This window comes from Doryrhamphus excisus, chromosome 6 (genome assembly GCF_030265055.1).
Source record: "Doryrhamphus excisus isolate RoL2022-K1 chromosome 6, RoL_Dexc_1.0, whole genome shotgun sequence".
NCBI classification, from domain to species: domain Eukaryota; kingdom Metazoa; phylum Chordata; class Actinopteri; order Syngnathiformes; family Syngnathidae; genus Doryrhamphus; species Doryrhamphus excisus.
Window position 1 is genome coordinate 19,132,592 of NC_080471.1, and position 23,884 is coordinate 19,156,475.

At 37.9% G+C, this 23,884-nt stretch overlaps 3 protein-coding genes across 10 annotated transcripts in view; 1 reads left to right on the top strand and 2 right to left on the bottom strand.

Annotated features, from left to right (window-relative positions):
* Window positions 1–7,338: 7,338 nt before the first annotated feature.
* LOC131131450 (dual specificity tyrosine-phosphorylation-regulated kinase 2-like) lies at window positions 7,339–11,787 on the bottom strand. The gene is made up of 4 exons (XM_058076167.1): window positions 11,685–11,787; window positions 10,863–10,965; window positions 9,193–9,293; window positions 7,339–7,743 (listed from the first exon to the last, which is right to left on the bottom strand). Exons 1-4 carry the CDS (start codon window positions 11,785–11,787, stop codon window positions 7,661–7,663), a joined length of 390 nt encoding a protein of 129 aa, XP_057932150.1. The 3' UTR covers window positions 7,339–7,660.
* A 674-nt stretch (window positions 11,788–12,461) lies between these two features.
* On the bottom strand, window positions 12,462–19,010 carry LOC131131451 (dual specificity tyrosine-phosphorylation-regulated kinase 4-like). Its single transcript, XM_058076168.1, has 8 exons — window positions 18,839–19,010; window positions 17,114–17,308; window positions 16,975–17,038; window positions 16,723–16,892; window positions 14,534–14,670; window positions 14,087–14,227; window positions 13,838–13,976; window positions 12,462–12,545 (listed from the first exon to the last, which is right to left on the bottom strand). Exons 1-8 carry the CDS (start codon window positions 18,968–18,970, stop codon window positions 12,462–12,464), a joined length of 1,062 nt encoding a protein of 353 aa, XP_057932151.1. The 5' UTR covers window positions 18,971–19,010.
* An 895-nt stretch (window positions 19,011–19,905) lies between these two features.
* mical2b (microtubule associated monooxygenase, calponin and LIM domain containing 2b) overlaps window positions 19,906–23,884 on the top strand; it is a 34,424-nt gene continuing 30,445 nt past the window's right edge. For all 8 annotated transcript variants that reach the window (XR_009130070.1, XR_009130071.1, XM_058074551.1 and 5 more), the window contains exon 1: window positions 19,906–20,105. The gene's annotated coding sequence lies outside the window, so the exon portion shown is untranslated. The remainder of the gene's footprint in view (window positions 20,106–23,884) is intronic.

Genomic DNA, 23,884 nt, shown 5'->3' on the forward strand with positions numbered 1-23,884 from the left:
ATCTTTGTGTGAAGTTTTTATGTTCTACCCGTGCATGCGTGGGTTTTCTCCTCCCACATTCCAAAAACATGCTAGGTTAATTAGCGACTCCAAATTGTCCATAGGTATGAATGTGAGTGTGAATGGTTGTTTGTCTAAATGTGCCCTGTGATTGGCTGGCGACCAGTCCAGGGTGTACCCTGCCTCTCGCCCGAAGACAGCTGGGATAGGCTCCAGCACCCCCACGACCCTCGTGAGGAAAAGCGGTAGAAAATGAATTAATGAATTTCATGTTATTCTGGATAGCGACAACTGTAACAAAAAGCAAGAACTACATCCCGGAAAGGTCAGTTGGGTGATGTTCACCACAAGTGAGATTATTTACAAAATTATTTCCTCCCACATTCCAAAAACATGCTAGGTTAATTGGCGACTCCAAATTGTCCATAGGTACGAATGTGAGTGTGAATGGTTGTTTGTCTATATGTGCCCTGTGATTGGCTGGCAACCAGTCCAGGCTGTACCCCGCCTCTCGCCCGAAGGCAGCTGGGATAGGCTCCAGCACCCCCGCGACCCTCGTGAGGAAAAAGCGGTAGAAAATGAATGAATGACTCTCACTGTGGTTTGCCAGAGTCCCAAAGCATTAGAAATGGCTTTATACATCAGACATGCTGAATTATGCCAATGTAAGCATGTGATGCTCAAAAGAAAATCCTGCATGTATATTTTTTTATTGTATTAATTTAGCAGGGATCTACTTTCTATCTCATGTCCCATCCCTGCGTGTTCACCACCGAGGGCATGAACATAAGGAAAACCTCTCATGTGCTCATTAGAAGGATGTCCGGGCTGGTATGAAACACACACATAGACACACACACACACACACACACACACACAGATGTGACCTGGTGTTTAGTTTGCTTTGGGCTGTTCATGATTAAGTTCACTGTTTGACAACCAACACAAGGCTGTCTGTCTTTTTTCTTTCTTTTTCTTTTTTGTGGAAAAAATCTGCAGTATTGCAATATTTTGATAATATATCAAAAGGCCTTTCAGTATGATTAGTTATTTGTCAGACTTGTCAAACAATCATTAAACATAAAAGGCAAGTAGTGAAGCATCAGTGACATTGGACTATTATGATGGGGGCCTTGCAGTCTGGTTAAACATCCATTAAATCTGAAGGTGCTGGTACAGTTTTCTCCTGAGAAGTGGGCTGAAATGTTTATCTACGGGTCAGAGTTAAAGGCAGTGCTTAATTGCAATAATTGCTTCAAAAGGTTGTGCAACAAAATGTTAGGTTTAGGGTCATTTTTGTCATGGCCAGTTACATTCATTCATTTTAAAAAAATGTTCTCCTGAACTACATTTTCATGCAATTTGTTCTTTTTTCGTTCAGTTATTTCAATTATGCTTGTCAGTTTCTTTGCAGTAAGGATGCCAACAATTTCAACCACATGTGTAGGTGACGTCTACTCAAAATGTTCATTTTTGTTATGTACTATGGTAATGGTAATGGTTTTATTTCATTTGAACATGCATCAGATTACAATTGAATGCATCACATAATCAGTTCACAGTTCCACATGTCCAAAAGGAGTAGGAAGAAGCAAAGCTTATTAAATCCTACCCCTCCATCTGGTACTTTTACAATCAGTAACTGTTACATTTGTTCACTTCCTGCTTTCCTAATATAATTACATATTTTTAATTGTTATTATAGATTAAAAATATTATTAGGTAAAATTATTAGATTAAAATATTTTTTTATTTTTTTATTATTATTTTGTATTTATTCATTTATTCATTTTCTTTCAGTTTAAGCTTTTATAATTTTTTTAAATTTTTAATTTTTTACATTTTTTGTCACGTACCGAAGTACTCGGTGATATGAGCATCCAATGACATAATGTGTACCATAGTAAGTGTCAATATAGTGATATATATAGCACATCATGACTGGTTCAAGACTCTTCATCCTTGTATTTAGCAAACATCAACTGCTTGTATTGTTTCTTGAATTGGCTCATCATTGTGCATTGTTTGAGGGTCTTACTCAATCCATTCCATAGTTTGATTCCACATACTGAAATGCTATGGCTTTTTAACGTAGTCCTAGCATATAAGTGTTTCAAATGTAGTTCTTCCCTGAGATCATATTTCTCCTCTCTTGTAGAGAAGTATTGGATGACATTTTTAGGTAATTGGATACTTTTAGCCTTATGCTTTATTTTAGCTGTTTGAAGATGAACTATATCAGCAAGTTGAAGTATTAGTGATTTTAGAAATAAGGAGTTAGTATGTTCTCTGAAGGCGGCATTATGAATTATCCTTACTGACCTTTTTTGCAGTACATTTAGCGAGTGAAGATTGCTTTTATAGTTATTAGACCATATTTCCACACAATAAGTAAGATATGGTAGAACCAGAGAGCAATAAGGAGTGTGGAGTGATTTCTAACTGAGAATAAATGTTGCTTTGTTCAATATTGAAATATTTCTATGAAACACAATATGAATTGTTGGAAATAGCAAAACTGGGATTTGGGGATTTTCACTTGCCTAACACCGTATGACCTAAAATCTGACAGATAATCCTCTGAAATGCAGAAAACTACACACATCATTGGAAAACATGCCTCGAACATGGGCTATGTTGAATGAAAGTCAATATTGAAGTACGACTGATGTGTTGTGTGATGGAAGTAACTGAAAGGATCATTGAAGGAGTGTGACGAGAGAGTGGCCCTTAATGTAAAAAAATGTTCTACTCTGCAGAAGGGACTGAGGATATTATTTATTTAAGATTAAAGTCAGGCAGCATTTACTTCCTGCTTCCTTCCAAGCGACCCAACCATCCGAGATGCATTCATCTCTTGCAGTAGAAACAGTTGCAGCACTTTCAAAATGGTGTGTATTCATTTGAATAATACTTGAAACATCATCCGATGTTATAATGACATTTGAGTGAGCTCAATTCCTTTCCTCTCATGTCCAATATCTGTTGCTTTGCTGTGCTTTGGAGTCAGTGGACCATCTGAAGCAGGGAAGCTGAATATGGAGCCAAGCAAACATGCAGAGGAGGGGAGGGATCCTTAATCCCTGTGGCACACTTTGACAGAGCAGTACACAGCTGGTGATAGAGGATTACATCAGTCGTCGCCAGTCAACTGAACAGTCAGTCTGCCGGGAGATGAAATATGCATTAAAAATCAAAATTTTCATTTTTAGTGAATCTCTAAAAGGCCACGGCAACAGTTTGTTCTATCATTGCTGAGGATGGCTGCCAATGATAAAATGTCCATCCATCCATTTTCAATGCCGCTTATCCTCACTAGGGTTTCAGGTATGCTGGAGCCTATCCCAGCTGTCTTCGTGTGGAAGGCGGGGTACACCCTGGACTGGTCGCTAGCCAATCACAGGGCACATATAGACTAACAACCATTCACACTCACATTCATACCTATGGACAATTTAGAGTCGCTAATTAACCTAGCATGTTAACCTAGAACATGCAAACTCCACACAGAGATGGCCGAGGGTGGAATTGAACCCTGGTCTCCTGTGAGGTCTGCGCGCTAACCACTCGATCACCGTGCAGCCCCAGCAGAAGTGCATTTGTAGTTAAATTTAAAATTATCTGAGGTTTTCCACCAGCTGCTTATAATTATCTGCCTTGTAGTTTCCAAGAAATTCATTCATTCATTCATTCATTTTCTACCGCTTATCCTCACGAGGCTCGCGGGGGGGGGGGGGGGGGGGGGGTGCTGGAGCCTATTCCAGCTGTCTTCGAGCGAAAGGCGGTGTACATCCTGGACTGGCTGCCAGCCAATCACAGGGCACATATAGACACACCATTCACACTCACATTCATACCTATGGACCATTTGGAGTCACCAATTAACCTAGCATGTTTTTGGAAAACCCACACATGCACGGGGAGAACATGTAGTTAAATTTAAAATTATCAGTAAGTTTGCCACCAGCTGCTTATAATTATCTGCCTTGTAGTTTTCCAAGAAATTCATTCATTCATTTTCTACCGCTTATCCTCACGAGGGTCGTAGGGGTGCTGGAGCCTATCCCAGCTGTCTTCGAGCGAGAGGCGGGGTACACCCTGGACTGGTCGCCAGCCAATCACAGGGCACATATAGACAAACAACCATTCACACTCACATTCATACCTATGGACAATTTGGAGTCGCTAATTAACCTGGCATGTTTTTGGAATGTGGGAGGAAACCGGACTAAAACTCCACACAGATTAGAATGGATTACCAATCTCTCTTTAACACAAATGATTATTATTATGAATTAGACTGCATAGTAGATAATTAAAAGTGTTCCTTTGAATACCTGCACAGTCATTGTTGTCCAAATGATTAATCCACCTCGAACCCCGCAAGTAGCAGACGGGCCAGTGATTTAAAAGCCAGAAGGAAAAAGTCAATGTTAATCAGCTAATGCAAGGGTGAAATTCTTGCATTGACTGAATTACCAACATCACTATAAGGTTCGATTTTTGTTTCACCGCCAGTGCTGCACTTCACACAGTACATTGATTTGACGCTTGCAATGTTCACCCATCATCAAAATAAGCAAAAATGTTCTCATTTGCAAAAGACTATTTGACACAGATCCAAAAAAATGGTGGGTGTCTATAATCTGGCACGTAGAGTATATGCAGTATATGAGTATATGCAGTAGTAAATTATTGGATTACAGGGGTCTGCCAAATGGAATGCATTTCTCATTATACGACCAAGTCTTAACGGAAGTAATACACATTCATTCATTTTCTACCACTTATCCTCACGAGGATCGTGGGGGGTGCTGGAGCCTATCCCAGTTGTCTGCACTCAAAAGGCCCACGTCAACTATGCTTCTATTTGCCATAAATTAGCCGCATCATTGTTTAAGGTACACATTATGAAAAAGCGGCTAATAGTTTAGAACAAGGGTCTCAAACACACGGCCCGCGGGCCAAATGTGGCCCGCAGGACACTAGTTTGAGGCCCCCGCCTTGATATGAAAGTTTAATGTTAGTGCGGCCCGCGCAAGTTTGATATGGATGCTGTATGGTATCATACCCAGAAAAAATTATTACGTTTGATTAATGTTCATGTTAAAGGTTAAATAATTGTTAATAGTTATCCTCCCTGTCCGTGTGGAAGTGGTAAGTTTTTGGCTATTTAAGTTTAAAGGAAATAACTTGAAGGCTACCGTTTAGCTAGCTCTCTAGTTTGCGAGTTAGCATGTGTCTCAAGACCCTGCAGTTGCGCAATATGTTGTAAATAAAAAGAGTATAAATGTGACTATAGTCATGTTTTGTCATGTCTACAGGGCTCTAATAATGCTTTGTTCATTTTAATCTGAAAAAAAATAATTTGTCTACCCACCAACTATATGTGGTTTCTTAAGTTTTTATTATTTGGTGTTTTATTATTATTATATTTATTTATTTATTACTGATTGATTTTCTTTATTCTTGATTTGTTTATTTATTTTTCATCTTATTTTGTGCAGAAATATAAAAATTAAGATATTTGAGAACAGTGGAATGTTTTATCAGAGCTTCTCTTGTAGAAAATCAGAACCAAAGCACTGAAAAAGTTTGTATATTTTTCTGTTTTTAATAAATTCGTTTTTTTTTGTTTTTTTTTTGGAAAACCTGATGCGGCCCAGCCTTGCCCAGACCCTAGCTCCAGTGGCCCCCAGGTAAATTGAGTTTGAGACCCCTGGTTTAGAATATATGGTATACATATAGGGTCAAATATAAAATATTGTGTTGACCCAAACATAAAACAATCCTGAATCCCTTCAGATGTTTTTGATCATGCTGTAGTTTATATAGTTCTCCTAATTGGATAACCAACAATTTTTTTTATATATAACACAGGAATGCAGAAAAAACATTGAACATTGAATCTGTTTACTTACCTTTTCTCTCACATTGAAGAAAGAATTGGGGTTTCCCTTTGCTTTTTTCCTAAATGCTGCTGGAGATCTCAAAGCAATGAAGCAGAGAAGGGACATAGAGAGAGAGAGGTATCTTGATGCAGTCTAGACAAGGTCTGAATACTTATCAGCTGTGTGGTTTGCTGCTGGTGTGTTATAGCGACAGGTGCACATTCATTCTCATTTAGAATATTAGCCTCATACACCTCATCCACATGAGAAAATTTCATCCTTACTATTGGATGGCAAAGTATGGAATTCCATTATGTGTCAGAAACTTGCAGAAAATTGTTGTTAATTTTACATCAAACACTATTAAACACTATGGAAAAAAACACTGAGCAAACAACATTGTTTCCTGTAATAAATACTAAAAATACTGATATGATATGAATATATATTACTGATATATTTTACAAATGAAATACTCAAATATTTATTAAAATGTACTAATTTATGCAGTATTTACAAACTTACTTTACCGCCATATAAACAGCTTTCTATTTTAATGTATACATTACATTCTAAAAAAATTTTAAAATCATATGCTCAAATCATATTAAATTGATATTGAATATCTGAAATATAGAACCAGAATATAACTATTATATGCAGTGAAAAGCAGAGTAAGTTACACCTTTTGAGTAATCTTGCTAAAAGATTAGTGCCAGAAAACACAAAAACATGTATTTCTAGTCTCTCCAGAAATTTATTAATTTTTCATTCATTCATTTTCTACCGCTAATGAGTATGTATTCATGAGGGTTGTGTTTTGTATGTACCATTCAATGTCTTTAAACTCAAACGTTTTTTGCTACCTTCCTCTTTGTTTACATTCCAAGATTCAAGTTTAACTCATTCATTCATTCATTTTCTACCGCTTATCCTCACGAGGGTTGCGGGGGGTGCTGGAGCCTATCCCAGCTGTCTTCGGGCGAGAGGCGGGGTATACCCTGGACTGGTCGCCAGCCAATCACAGGGCACATATAGACAAATAACCATCAAGTTTAACTTCATCTTCCAATTCATTTTTCATTCATTCATTTTCATTCATTTTCAAAATTATCAGGAAGTTTGCCACCAGCTGCTTATAATTATATAATTATTTTTTCAAGAAATTCATTTTCTACCACTTATCCTCACAAGGGTCACGGGGGGTGCTGGAGCCTATCCCAGCTGTCTTTAAGCAAGAGGCGGGGTACACCCTGGACTGGTCGCCAGCCAATCACAGGGCACATATAGACAACCATTCACACTCACATTCATACCTATGGACAATTTAGAGTCGCCAATTAACCTAGCATGTTTTTGGAATGTGGGAGGAAGAAACCGGAGTACCCGGAAGAAAACCCACGCATGCACGGGGAGAACACGCAAACTCCACTTTGTCCATTGTCCATAGGCTGTTGTTACAGCACTGAGGTCTTGATGAAGATGAGCAGGCTGCTGTCTTAAATGATGCCAAACACTATAGTATCCATGTATGGGGACACTTATAGTTAATAGGCTTTGTTCATGCAGGCTCAGCTCAGTTTGGTCCTTGGCGCCTAAGGAGTCCTGGCTGTGCAGACTAGCAGCTGATGCTTTGGCCCTTTGGTTCCATTGGTTCCATTGGTTCCATTCCTCCGCTACTGACTCAGCCAAGTTTGCATAAACATGCATGTATTTTTATCACATGCACATACTGTGTGTATGCCCAGTGTCAAGGGTTCAGGGGTCACTCATTTATGTTGAGTCAGTGGCTGCAACAACGGCGGTGGAATTTTCTCTCTCTTTAGTAAGCTGTTTTTGGCAGCTTTGACACCTGTAAAGAAGAGATATGCTAGTCAGCCTTTCTGAAAGGTATTATGCACGGTAACAAGTTGGTGTTGATCTAAGCGGACTTTTACGGCACTAGCTTTTGAATCAGAAGCCGCACTCCAGACTCCATTCACTGTGCAATATCTGATCAACCTCCATGTGCAATACAGTAAACCTCGGATATATCGGACTCGGATATATCGGAAATTCGCTCACAACGGACAGATAAAAAAGAACCGATTTTTCTGTAATGCATTTCCAATAAAAATTCATTGCATATATCAGATTTTTTATAATGGATTTCGCCTATTTCGGACAAAATCTCCAGTCCCGTTCCAATGCATTTCCATTAAATTTCCCTCGCATATATCGGATGGTCGCATCGTTATGCTAATCTTGTTGATGTCACTGGCTATTGTCTTTCTCCTGGCTCCAGATTTAGGACAAATATAAAAGTGAGTGACGTCAATAATACTAGCACAGCAGTGAATGAGATGTTAACCTCACTATTGGAAATAACGTAGGCCTGACGGGCGTAACAGGGCCTAGCTTAATTAACAATTTGTTATGCTCAGAGTTAAAATAAAGTTAAATTCTCATTACCTTACGTCTCTTTTCATTGCCCAGTCCAGGTACATTGGAAACATAGTCAAGGAAGTGCCTTTTTATAACTGATAAAATCCGATTTACGCATATACCGGATATAAATCCGATATATGCGTAAAACGGACATTTTCCGGTATACGCATATAACGGATTTCGCTTATATCGGACAAAACCAGTGGGAACAATTGAATCCGATATATCCGAGGTTTACTGTATTAAGGCTCTAAATGCAATATACTAAGTTCTATGTGAAGTATTTCCATGATGCCTCATATTAAGTCACTTTAAAGTCACTTTAACTCAAGATCTCAGTGTATAGACTGGTCATATATCTCATCTCGTTTCATATTATTTGCATACTGTATTTGTATATAACTCTGGGGAAAACTGTTGATTTTGTTAATACTTGGGTTGTTTATATTTTGTATTTTTTTATATTGTGTATTTTGTACTGCTTAACTGATTCTGTACTGATTCTGTGCAATGCAAATTTCCCCACTGAGGGACGAATAAAGGCATATCTTATCTTATCTTATCTTATTTACATGAGGAGTTTTTCTCTTTCCGAATGACCTTTCCGAAAGCAATGGTATCCATGGAAAGGAATATTCCAATCGCGTGTCTACATGTGCCGCTATAATCAACCACAATAGTCAATGGGTCATGCGCAGTAAAGCGTAAACACCAACATCACGTGATACCGACTTCCTCCAGTTTTTCTTTCACTTGTTGGAATAACTCCGTATTGACAGTTTTTCGTTCGTCCAATCTTGAAATTTAGCTTGAATCAAAAACAAACTTTCCGCAGCATTCCAGTACCGATTATAGAAAATTATAAGTGACTCACTCATTTTAATAGCAGACTTCACAGGCTTGGCTGCGTCCGTGTTTAGGATCCATGGGTGACGCAAAGCATGTTCTGGTGTTAGGCGCTTCTTTGCATCATATCTGATAAATGATATACATGAAATTAATGGACAGATTCTAAATGACATTCAAATCATAGGATAAAATAATTTCTTAATATTAGATAGATTTCCTGTACATTGATGAAGTGATAATGCACACTACAGTGGAACCTCGGTTTTCAAATTTTCAATTAAATTTTTTGCCAAATGTTTGCTTTGGTTCTTGTATACTGTTTGGATTATCATACATATTATAATATTGTGCATAACAAACTGTTTTATTTTATCCCTTGGCACATCGACTCTTTTGTCATATATGCATTTTGCATCGTTTTCTGCTATAAGACTATACAGTATTTTCCGGACTATGTCGCACTTTTTTTCATAGGTTGGCTATTCCTGCGACTTATACTCCAGAGCAACTTATAAATGAAAAAACTGTTTATGTTACATAAACACTGGACACCTTTTCTGTTCATGTTTATTTTTTGTGTAGCTGAATAACCATTGTGTTAGCATATCTTACACCTATTCAGCCTGTAGTTAGTAGTAGTTTGGAAAATAAATTACCCACAAAAATGCAACTTATACTCCAGTGCGACTTATGTATGTTTTTTTCTACCTAATAATGCATTTTTGGCCTTGTGCGACTTATACTCCGGATGCAACTTATAGTCCAGAAAATACGGTAATTGCTGTACATCAGGGGTCTCAAACATGCAGCCCCACTAGTTTGAGGACCCCGCCTTGATATGAAAGTTTAATGTTAGTGCGGCCCGCGCAAGTTTGATATGGATGCTGTATGGTATCATGTACACAGAAAAAATTATTACGTTTGATTAATGTTCATGTTAAAGGTTAAATAACTGTTAATAGTTATCCTCCCTATCCGTGTGGAAGTGGTAAGTTTTTGGCTATTTAAGTTTAAAGGAAATAACTTGAAGGCTGCCGTTTAGGTCGCTAGCTCTCTAGTTTGCGAGTTAGCATGTGTCTCAAGACCCTGCAGTTGCGCAATATGTTGTAAATAAAAAAAGTATAAATATGATTATAGTCATGTTTTGTCTACAGGGCTCTAATAATGCTTTGTTAATTTTAATCTGAAAAAAATAATTTGTCTACCCACCAACTATATGTGGTTTCTTATTATTTGCCGTTTTATTATTATTATTATATTTATTTACTACTGATTGATTGATTTTCTTTTCTTGATTTGTTTATTTATTTTTCATCTTATTTTGTGCAGAAAAATAAAAATTAAGATATTTGAGAACAGTGGAATGTTTTATCAGAGCTTTTATTGTAGAAAATCGGAACCAAAGCACTGAAAAAGTTTTTATACTTTTCTGTTTTTAATAAATGCGTTTTTTTGGTTTTTTTTTGGAAAACCTGATGCGGCCCAGCCTTGCGCAGACCCTAGCTCCAGTGGCCCCCAGGTAAATTGAGTTTGAGACCCCTGCTGTACATTAAAACTGTTTTACCATTTTTGTGTGATTTGGTTTTAAATGGACCCTTTAGAGGGGAGTAATAACACAGAGGCATCACTGTATGAGCTTAATGTTGCATTTTCAGGTGTTGAAATATGTAGAGGATACAGAGTATGAGCACCTACTCTAGGCAGGACATTATGAAATCGAGAAACTTTGGATTGCTAGATCGTATCCTCATGGCCAAAGTATTTTTGTGCTGCTTTGATGGATCACTGTCTGGGCTGCCTGCATGACAAAAAGTGAAAAGATTATATGATAACCGGGCCTCATTCAGGAACAGTTCTCAAAATAAAAAGTATTGTATTGCTATCACATGTTTTTATGAACACCCAGCAGCAGAAAGTGTTAGTCTTTGAGTGCCATATTTTTTACAAAATATAATTTTTTTTAACAGAACATGTAACACATCACAGCTGTACGGCGGTCTAGTGGTTAGCACACAGGCCTCACAGAGTTCAATTCAACCCTCGGCCATCTCTGTGTGGAGTTTGCATGTTCTCCACGTAGGGTTTTTTTAGGGTGGGTTTTCTCCGGGTACTCCCATATTCCAAAAACATGCTAGGTTAATTGGCGACTCCAAATTGTCCATAGGTATGAATGTGAGTGTGAATGGTTGTTTGTCTATATGTGCCCTGTGATTGGCTGGCGACCAGTCCAGGGTGTACCCCGCCTCTCGCCCGTAGACAGCTGGGATAGGCCGCGACCCTTGGTAGAAAATGAAAAAAAAAAAAAATTTCTTACCGATGCTGAATTTTTTTTCATTTGCTTCCATCTGCATTTCTGTCGGTGGTAGACCCAGCACCTAAAATAAAAAAAAATCACATTGAATAACTTGTGTGTTTAGTTTAATATAAGTTTAATATGAACGGGTTAACACTTCTAATTGTTTTCAACCATGCTTACTTTTGTTATTGAATAGAACATGTCTGCTTTGGTATGGCCACCAAAGAGAGCGTAGCCTCTGTCAAGCTCCGCCAACATGCAACCCAGGCTCCACATGTCCGTGGCGGGGGATGATGTTTTGCCAAGGAGCAGCTCTGGAGACATGTATGGTAGAGTGTAAACCGTCGGCCTGTCTGTGGCAGATCATAGAAAAAACATACATTACCGTCATGGTTGCAGTATCTGGTGTAAGGTGTATCATCGGTATGTCAGAATCATGGCTGAAAAAAGGCTTTTCATGCTTTGGCCAGTTAGGCTTTTTGTCTCTCACTCAATGTTTACTGTGTGGGAACTTGTACTGTACCGTTACACCCTTTCTCAATGGTGTCATTTCCTTTTCATGTCCAGTATGGATGGACTTTTGGGGCTATAGCTATGCTTTATATACGTAGGTAGCAATGATCTACTCAAAATTCTGCATGCAACTCAGAGGTGGAAAACTCATATCATGGAAGGTGATTTTAATGATAAACATCTTCAGTTTGTAGGAAGGCCTGCAGTGTCTCGGCTCTCCATTGCACGAGATAGACATGTGATCATGCTAAAATGTGTTCATGTGAATATGACCATGATAATTGAGGTTTGCATGAGTTTATGTCTCCAAACTGTATTTTAAAAATTTACTTTAAAATGCATATGCATGACATGTTTACTTCTCTAATCTGTATTTGACTTTTACATTCAATCTGCTGACCTGAAATTATTATTTTTTTCTAACAGTAGTGTGTAGACTTTGCAGACACTCTTGAATGTTCACCTGTGATATTATTTATAAAAGTTCACTTGCCATTGTCTTTCATAAAAATGCAGCCACCGAAATCACTCACTGCAGCATTGTTTTCCTTGTCTAACAGAATGTTCTTCTGCAAAAGAAATAATAACCAATAATAAAGTCACTGGCAGTTACCATTTTCTAATATTCTGAGCATCACAATATTAAAACCCAGATTTTTATGGGTAGGTTAGACAGAATATCAATAAAAAAACAGGGGAAAAAGATATAAAGTACATTAATTAGCATTTTAATGGATATAATAAGTATTTGACTCCCTGCCAACCAGCAAGAATTCTGACCCTCGCAGCTCACTTGAAGCATACAAATTTGTCTTGCCCTTTCAGCAAGAAGATGTCATAAAGAGACCACTGTTGGTGGTCATCCATTTTCTATACTGCTTATCCTCACAAGCTGGAGCCTATCCCAGCTGTCTTCAGGCGAGAGGAAGGCGGGGTACACCCTGGACTGGTGGCAAGCCAATCACAGGGCACATATAGACAAACAACCATTCACACTCACATTCATACCTATGGACAATTTGGAGTCGCCAATTAACCTAGCATGTTTTTGGAATGTGGGAGGAAACCGGAGTACCCGGAGAAAAACCCACTACACACAGGGAGAACATGCAAACTCCACACAGAGATGCCGGGGGGGGGGGTCGAACCCAGTGTGGCCTGTGCACTAACCACTCGGTCCACCATGCGGCCCCACTGTTGGTGCCAGAATTTGAAGATGAAACAAACCCATCAACCCATCAATCAATCAACCCATGAACCCACCAACCAACCAAATAACCAACCAATCAACCAACCCATCCACTCATCCAACCATCCATCCATCCATCCATCCATCCAACCCATCCAACCCATCCATCTATCCATCCATCCAAGATTAAGCAGCCTGTTGGTTATTGTTTTCCTGATCAATGGGATCAAATTCCAAATATTCCAAAGTTCCTAATGTTTTTCACACAAACTGACCTAAAATCGCACCTTCCAAATTCCTTTTATTTTTATTTATAGACATTTTAATGCTTGAAATGCTTAATTTAACAACATTGGGTTAAATGTGTGTGTTTTGACTAACAGTCCGTATATTCATTCATTCATTCATTTTCTACCGCTTTTTCCTCACGAGGGTCGCAGGGGTGCTGGAGCCTATCCCAGCTGTTTTCGGGCGAGAGGCGGGGTACACCCTGGACTGGTGGCCAGCCAATCACAGGGCACATACAGACAAACAACCATTCACACTCACATTTTTGAAAAACCACAATAGTGAAGGTATTCTTTATTTGTATAAAAGTATTACCCAAGGTTGTTTCTATGTATTTTCAGTACTAGAAACAACTGTGTTTCAAAAATATTAAACATTACTCACCGGTTTCAGGTCACCATGGACGATCTTCATGCCTTTGAGCACCTGAAGACACTTAAGCACATCTATTGCATATTTTCGTATATCTCCGTCATGGAGTCTTCGCATTTTGCTCTGTATTAAGGCTTTAAAGAGGTCCTTTCTGGAAAAATCATAGAAAATCATGCAAGTTAAATACACACTAGTGCAGTCAACGCTTACTCTTACTGTCATTAAGTCAAAGAGGAACCATAAAGATGTTTTAAAACTCACTCAAATAGGCGAAAGGTGATGCAGAGGTGATTGCGGAAGTAAAAGTACTCCTCCATGTGGACCATATTGGCTTTGTTACTCTTGTCCAACTTTTGCAGGGACTTTAAAATTTTCAGTTCAGCCTCTGCAAACTCTTGACCCCTGAAAACAAAGATGTGTGCAGAACGGTCATTCAGTATTAAAAGTACAATCCTGCTTGCCAGTCATGTTTAATTAGGTTTAATTTACTGAAAAAAACTATTGAATAAAATGAGAAACTGTCAAAACCGTTCACTGGCATTGAATATTGTCAACATTAGTTTTGAAAATTAACCTTTAACCTCAGATATTGCTTTCTCATGCAGTGGCTTCAAGGTCAAAACTGCAATTTCCATGCTCAAGTCAACAACACACAATTACCAAACAAAACTCTTCGCTCTAGTGTCACTCGGTTCGGTGAGATCTTACTCGATTGTATTTCGAAACACCTTGATTGCCACGAGCATTGTCGTCTTGTGGTCTTTACACTTGAGGACTTTTCCTGCAAATCCTGATCCAATCACTCTCAATATCTCAAAGCGATAAGCCAAGTGGTCCCCGACCCTCTGTGGATGAAATAATCATTAATTCACTGATTAGTGAGTACTACATGTTTCAAAATACAAACTATGATGATTGGTATAAATCAGCACAGTGTGGCGCAGAGCGGCGCACCCACACCTCTGTCCCTCCAACCAGTGTAAATGGCAAAGACGAAGGAGACATGGGAATGTTTATTGCAATGAAAATGTGCCTGTCACTTTGTGCCAGTCAGGCAATATACCGCTGCGCAGGGTGCACTTCGCCTGCGCCAAGAATAAACCAAGTCAGAGCTGTAGATCTTTCAGGGCACATTTGGCTCACTGTTTTGTCATGAAATTTTGACTGCACCAAGTTGAAAATGTAGACACCTCCCCTGGTGCGCCGCCACGCCCATCACCAAATTACCAAATTGGCTGTTAGCACTGCGCGGGGTGCATACACCGCTACCCTGCGCCACATTGGCATTAGTATAGCGTTGTGTAAACAGTGTGTCCAAAGCATCAATATCTTGTGTGTGCACCATTGTTATCTTGCACTGCCTTAATCCTCTTGGGCCACAAGAGCCGAAGATATTCCAATTACTTAATTGGATTCAAGCCTGGAGACATACTTGACCACCTCATCACCTTCACCCGTCTGAGGTGTTTGGACTTGTTAGTATGATGTTGGAAAACTATGCAACAGGGAGCGGATACATGCTCTGCTTGAGAATGTCACAGAACATGCTGGAATTAATCATTCCCTAAATGAACCACAGCTCCTGTGACGGCAGCACTCATGCTCAAGCTAGCAATTTTACAAGGACATGGATTCAGAAACACAACTAAGTAAAAATGCATCCAACAATGCACAATAATAATAATTATTATTATAATTATATAATTAATATAATCAGTGTATTTTGGGCATTATTATATTATATAATAAAATAAAAATATTAATAATATAAAAATATTATATAATAATAATAATTATTATTAATAATAATAATTAATGATAATTATTATTATTGGTAATAATAATAATTATTATTATTATAATAATTATTATAATTATTATTATTATTATAAATCAGCAGTGTGGTGCAGAGCGCTGTGGCATAATAATAATAATTATTATTATAATTATTATTATTATAATTATTATTATTATATAATTACATAATTAATATAATCAGGGTATTTTGGGCATTATTATAATATTATATAATAAAATAAAATATTAATAATATAAAAATATAATATAATATAATATAATATAATATAATATAATATAATATAATATAATATAATATAATATAATATAATATAATATAATATAATATAATATAATAATATTATAATTCGAGTTACACAGCTCATTGCTCATCAAAATGAAAGTTCTACTATTTTCTCTACTATTTTACACTCTTGTATCTTATGGAGGTTCTAGTCGAGCTAGTTATAATAATAATAATAATAATAATAATAATAATAATAATAATAATAATAATAATAATAATAATAATTATTATTATTATTATTATTATATGTAAGTGTTTGAAACACACCCCCACTCTTTCAGACCCCCATGTAGCACCACACGTTTGAACAGAGACTGAAGTAAAAAAAACTGCTGGTTGAACAATCGTCTTACGTGCGTTGGCTGGGTTAGCTTCCGCTGACTTTTCTAATTAGTTGTAGTGTGTCAGTGTTCATTAAAAAATGAGAGTATTGTTCGATCGATCGATAATAATAATAATAATAATAATAATAATAATAATAATAATAATTATTATTGCAAACTCCACACAGAGATGGGAGTCTGTGTGGAGTTATAATTATTATTATTATAATAATAATAATAATAATAATAATTATAATAATAATAATAATAATAATAATAATAATAATAATAATAATAATAATAATTATTATTATTATTATTATTATTATTATTATTATTATTATTATTATTATTATTATTATTATTATTATTATTATATAATTATAATATAATAATTATAATAATAATGCACAAAATACCCCAAAATATAAAGCTGCTGGGAACAGTAGATATTGCACATCTGGACTTACTGCTTTATAGAATCCTTGATCATCGTCGAAGGACTTGGCCTCCTCTGATATCGTCTGTGACCGGCTATGAATTTTACTCTCCTTTTTTCCTATGTACCAGACTTTTCTGTAGTCTTTTATTTCCATCTGCTCATACTGTGTCAGGTATCGCTTGGTATCTTTAAGAACGCCTGCACATAAGAGTAGCAGATTAAGTTTCACAGAAATACTCATACAACAAATAAAAAAAAAAAAACCCTGTAAAGCTCTTACTTTCACAAGTCGTGCTTGGCAACGTAAAAGTGAAGAGTTTGTTCCTGATGGTAGCTTTATATGTCTGAATAAAGATCACATTTATTGTAAAGGTTGACATAAGAGTATAAGACAATACAGATAAATGTGTAATACTGACCTGAATTGCAGGTTTGGACATTCCTCGTCGATGAGTACAGTTTTGTGGGTAGCTGACCTTTTGACATATCAACCCAAATTCAGATTTCTGAGGAGGATTTGATGGCGGTGATATCTGATGAGGGCAATTGCGAGCATTTTCAACACGTTTTATTGACTTTAAGCGGTCCTTGTTATTTCTTGAGGAAGGCTGGATCTAGAAGTAGAAAAAGTATGGTTTGTACACGTTCAAGCTGTTGTGTACATTTTCATGAAGTGTACAGTAATCCCTCGCTACTTTATGCTTACATTTTTGCAGTCTCACTATCAAGGTTTTCCAGAAATGTATTAATAATGGTTTAATATAACTGATTATTATTATTAAAAACAAGCATTCATTCATTTTCATTCATTCATTTTCTACCGCTTATCCTCACAAGGGGGTGGGGGGGGTGCTGGAGCCTATCCCAGTTGTCTTCGGGCAAGAGGCGGGGTACACCCTGGACTGGTCGCCAGCCAATCACAGGGCACATATAGACAAACAACCATTCACACTCTAAAAACAAGAAATTTTTACATATTTTTGTTTACTAAATTAAGTATTTTCAAGCATAGTTAAACACAAATATAAGGTCCCCCGACCCCAAGTTGAACTGCACAGTTTGGATGGGCCTTTTATTGTGGCCAACACCTGTCACCTGTTAGCATTTTGATATGCCCCACCTGTGAGGTGGATGAGTTATTTTGTATTAACTTATACAATATTTGCGAGAAGGGCTGCACGGCATTGGGAGCGGTTAGCACGCAGGCCACACAGCTAGGAGACCCGGGTTCGATTCCCATCTCTGTGTGGAGTTTGCATGTTCTCCCCGTGTGTAGTGGGTTTTCTCCGGGTACTCCGGTTTCCACTCACATTCCAAAGACATGCTAGGCTAACTGGTGACTCCAAATTTTCCATAGGTATGAATGTGAGTGTGTAATATGAGTGTAAAGGTGACTATAGGGGTGTTATTTCTTCTCAAGAGGGCTCTAATTGTAGCAAACAGTATTCAGAAGGTCACAAACAGGTTTTCTATTAACTATAAAAATCTTCCATTTATGCCCTGTGATTGGCTGGCAGTTTGGAGGGGCCTTTTATTGTGGCCAACACCTGTCACATATGTCAGCATTTAGTTATTTTGCATTAAATTATACAATATTTGCGAGAAGGTCTGCACGTCGGACGAGTAGTTAGCATACAGGCCACACAGCTAGGAGACCCGGGTTCGATTCCCATCTCTGTGTGGAGGTTGCATTTTCTCCCCGTGTGTAGTGTGTTTTCTCCGGGTACTCCGTTTTCCTCCCACATTCCAAAAACATGCTAGGCTAACTGGCGGCTCCAAATTCTCCATAGGTATGAATGTGAGTGTGTAATATGAGTGTAAAGGTGACTATAGGGGTGTTATTTCTTCTCGAGAAGGCTCTAATTGTAGCAAACAGTATTCAGAAGGTCATAAACAGGTTTTTTATTAACTATAAAAATCTTTTATTTATGCCCTGTGATTGGCTGGCGACTAGTCCAGGGTGTAACCCCGCCTCTCACCCAAAGACAGCTGGGATAGGCTCCAGCACTTGAATGAATATTATTTGGCAGATGAGTCTCTTGCATAGTAGCAAGGGTGACAATCTGATCATAGTTTTTGCATGCAGCAAATGTAATAATAATAATAATAATAATCCCTCCCCCAGTAACTTAACTTAAACTAACCTTGTTTGGCTGTAACATTGCACTGTAAATGCATTGTCGATTTGGTAACCTCCTCAGAAGGGTTGGCTTTTCAAATCCGAAGCATTTCGACCCGAGGGGTCGATTTAAATCGAGTGGATTGAAAGTAAACATATGAGTGGAGGTCGAACATGAGTTTGATGCTCTCACACGATTGCGTCAAAAGACCTCGTCATGCCACAGGGCCGATCTCTGTATTAAAGTCGTCTACATCGTCACAGTTTCTTTTAATACTCATGTAGCAAACCGGACATTAACTCCTCTGAGCGTCAGCAGAGAAGTGACGTCACGGCGTCTGTTCAGTCCGCAGCTCGAGAGCAGCTGTCTATATAGCGTGCGGTTACTTTAGTTAAATCTGTACATTAATTCCATAATCTTCTCAAGATACGGACTCAGTTTCAACTCTAGCACAATATACGCTTTATGAAATGTGATTTCTTTATAGTTAGATCGGTAGATATATATACTTTAATTACCTCCAAGGGAAATTGATATAAAACCGTGTCATTTATTTATGCATATTTACTGTAACGGTTGATTTTACATTCAAAAATCAAATGTATATATAGTTTCTATGTACTGTATAACGTTAGTGTTTGGGCTGTCATGGCAGGTCTTCGCCGCTTGAGGGCGGAAGAGGACAAAACATCTGCCAGGCGTAAAACATGAAAACTGCAATAATGTTTGAAGTAACTTAAAGTATTGTTCATATTCATACATCATCACAAAACACTTAAAATACGGAGCTCATATGTCATATTTCCATACATATTGTACCCATAAGAATGGGCTTAATGGGCATTTTCATTGATATCTACAGTATTTTTAACTGTAAAGTGTGTGATCATGCTAGTTTTCTACCGTAATAAAATAGAGTGTGTGTGGCCTTTACTTATTTTTACCACTACAATGCTATAATTTATAGTATTAGGGCATTTTAATTTTATATATTTTGCAAATTTCCCCACTGAGGGACGAATAAAGGCATATCTTATCTCTTATAGTGTTGAAATCTGTGCTTTATTTTGAAAGGCCGGAAGTGTACTGTTCCTAGCGAGGGTGAACTTTATACCGCTATTCAATTCCGAGAGGCAACTGTTATGTGAGGAGCGAACAGTTCCCCTCGACGTGAATACTCGTGTTTTTCAATCCGAGTCGTGACAAATACTAGGATAATATTGTCTGGGTCAGGTGTCGTGGAATAAAAAGTACTGCGACGGGTCGCTGACCTACTGGAATGGACTCCGAGGTAAGTAGCTGACAGGCAGTCACGCTGCGTGTAATGTTATGGTGAACTTCACACCTGACTTTAATTTCCCCGAGTGCCACCGAACGTACATACAAAGTGTTATATATTTTTATTTTATCTGCCATTTAGGTTATTTCTTATGCTTGAAGAAACGCAACAGGTGAGCCAAATTAGGCCACAAGCTAAGGTGTAGTGTTCATGGACTTAATACAGGCAAGTCGTATCATGGCGAACAGTGAGTGGGTGTATTCTCATTAAATAAGAGATGGGCAGGAAGTTTTCAATTAGTCAAATAAAACCTTCATTTGCCTCAATAGCCGTTTTGTACAGACAGGATTCTATTTTTTTTTTCAGATTTGATGTAGTTTTGAACACTTAACAAGTTTCAACAGTACTTTTTTCATCATACTCCATTCTCTATATCATTACTGATAATGTATTCTCACCTACTATAAATAGTCAATAACCCACCTTTAAAAAAAAATTAAGTATGAGCTCTTTTTGTTCATCCAAACTATCCACACTTAATTAAGGTAAAAACAACCCATCAAGCTTCTATAATGCTTATGCTCAATAGGATAGTGGGGTACGCTGGAGCCTATCCTAGCTCACATTGCAAGTACACTATGAACTGGTCGCCCTGTTTTCATTCATTCATTTTCTACCGCTTTTCCTCATGAGGGTTGCGGGGGGTGCTGGAGCCTATCCCAGCTGTTTTCGGGCGAGAGGCAGGGTACACCCTGGACTGGTCGCCAGCCAATCACAGGGCACATATAGACAAACAACCATTCACACTCACATTCGCCAATTAACCTAGCATGTTTTTTGGAAAATGGGAGGAAACCGGAGTACCCGGAGGAAACCCACGCATGCACGGGGAGAACATGCAAACTCCACACAGACATGGGAATCGAACCCTGGTCTCCTAGCTATGAGGTCTGAGCGCTAACCACTCGACCACCGTGCCGCCCCCGCCCTGTTACCAATTAACCTAAAATACTTGTTCTTAATGCTAAAGGTGGCCTAATTCTAACCACTGTGCGGCCCATAAAAACAGCCAATTAATACTAATTATTTTAGCTCTCTTGTCACTTGTTAACATTCAACTTCCACTTTACACTTGGCACTTAAACGGAGAGGCCATTTTAGACAACTACAAACCTGATGGATACTATAGAAATAAAAAGCATAATTGCGAAGTCACAATGCTGAAGGCGAATTCAAATCCAGTATACATATATGCTATGCTATACTATCCTCCCACTCATGTCCCAATGTAGCAATGTCCTAAGGTAGTCGTGGAAAGTGTTTCAATATGGCAAAACAATGAGCAGATTTTATTTTTTAGTAGAGTTGTCAAAAATGTCGGGTTAACTAAAGTGATTAATTCACAGCAAGCCATACTTCAATTAGCAATAAGCAATTGTGAAGTAATTTACTTTGTGAAATAGGCTGTTCATCAGTGAATTAAGTTCAAGACCATAGCTAAAAATAATTTAAATAATAGTTAAAAAACCTCTCTAAAATTGAAATAGAAATAAAAAAGACAAGTAGCTGCTCTATTCTTGTTAATCACCTCCCAAAAAATAGTTTGAGCATACTTGATGCTCGTGTTTTCAGGAGGCAATGTTCTAAATAGTGACGATGGCTTCAAAGATGTCCATTTTTTTGTAAACTTCATTTGACATCCATCCCAAAATGTTCTAAATTGGATTTATATGAAACATGAACACACATTTCTTTCCCTTTTCTGTGTGTTCTACCGAGACAAAACAAGTTAATATGAGCTAGCTAACAATGTATGTCATTCACGTCTTTGGGACCTACCTATTTTGGTGCTAAAGCCCTTTTTAAAAACGGCAACTTGTATTCTAATCAAGAAGCTACAGTGATATTTATTGCTCTTTTTCTATTCTAGCAGCTAACACAAAAAAATATTTTTATCTGGCGGAGTAATACGGTGCTTTGCTAGCCGCTTGTCTCAGCGTCATATATACAAACATAGGGTGTAGTAGATACCACGCTCTTAATTTTGCTCAACAAAATGCTAATTTGCTGTCAGCGTTTTAGACTGGAGCACACGTCTTGTGCTGGAAGACACGGCCATCCCAATGAGAGCGGACATGTCGAGGTTTTTATGCTGCTATTGTTGACAGAAATAGCATTAGTTCCTGGGCTAAATCCATGCACCTAGTAAAGAAGTTTGGGTAATTTTTGTTCATCATCAAAATACAGCAAGATACTGTAAGATACTGTTACAAATTTCCCCACTGAGGGACGAATAAAGGCATATCTTAATCTTAGGCATATCTTAAGTATTACATGTTATCAATATACTTGTTAATGCATCATCATAGCACGTATATCCAGCTATAAAACCTTCTTTAGAGTGCTTTGTAGTCAAAATGTATAGCTAGCAATGACGTGCATTGTTAGCTAGCTCATTAACTTGTTTTCTCTCGCTATGATGCATAAAAACACATTTCAATATTAGTCAATGATGACACAACTGAACACAAATGCAGTATATGCTGTGTATATTATACGGTTAACTCCATTAATTGTGCTGTGTTGCAGTTGACACTGAATCACATTTATTATGTTATTTGGGTTTGTGTCTCTGTCATTCAACACATGGGGCAACAAAAAAAAAAACAGCCAATGGGGCACAAGCTGTTTCTTCCTGGCATCACATATCAGGCATGGGGTGTAGAGACCTGATGACAAAAATACACCAGGGAGCTAAGTGCCACTAGCCGACCACATGGGTTGCTGTCAGATGAGAAATGCCAAGTTGAACTCCAGTCAGTTTGATTAGGTTTTACTTGAATGACTTGACTAGGTAACAAAAATTAAAATGTATTATTGTATCCTTGGACGGGGAACTTTTGCATAGCAATTGAGTAGCCTTCACCAATAGTTAAAATATTAATTATATTAATATGGGTAATATTTTAGTCGTAATGTGACTTGAAACATTCATGTTTTTAATATTAAAAATGGCAACAATTGATGTAGGAAATCTTTGTCTTGTGGATGGAGGAGTGGCGCCGCTAACATACACATAAAGTGCACACATTCATTCATTCATTCATTTTCTACCGCTTTTTCCTCACGAGGGTCGCGAGGGGGGGTGCTGGAGCCTATCCCAGCTGTCTTTGGGCAAGAGGCGGGGTACACCCTGGACTGGTCGCCAGCCAATCACAGGGCACATATAGTCAAACAACCATTCACACTCACATTCATACCTATGGACAATTAACCTAGCATGTTTTTGGAATGTGGGAGGAAACCGGAGTACCCGGAGAAAACCCACGCATGCACGGGGAGAACATGCAAACTCCACACAGAGATGGCTGAGGGGGGAATCGAACCCTGGTCCTCCTAGCTGTGAGGTCTGTGCGCTAACCACTCGTCCAGCCTCTCAAATGCGATTTTATTCCATTTCCATTTCCATAGCCCTTCATTAAAGTGACAAAACAAGATTTTCATACACAATATTTGAAAACTGTTATCAACATTTTTGCCTCTTTTCTGATATGTTGCGGATCAAACTCCTGACTGTGTTTAGTTCACATTGATTTGGTTCATATAGGGCCTAACCAATTAATCAATTTATCGAGTTTCAGATGTATTATAAGGTTTATTATAAATAATTGTTAGCTGCAGCCCTAGCTGGGTACGTGGGGCCGTGATATAATACAGTTGCTGGTATTGAATGGTGGTGTAATATGGAAGTATGGGGTATTGTGTCACATCAGCTGCTGAAAAGTTTATAG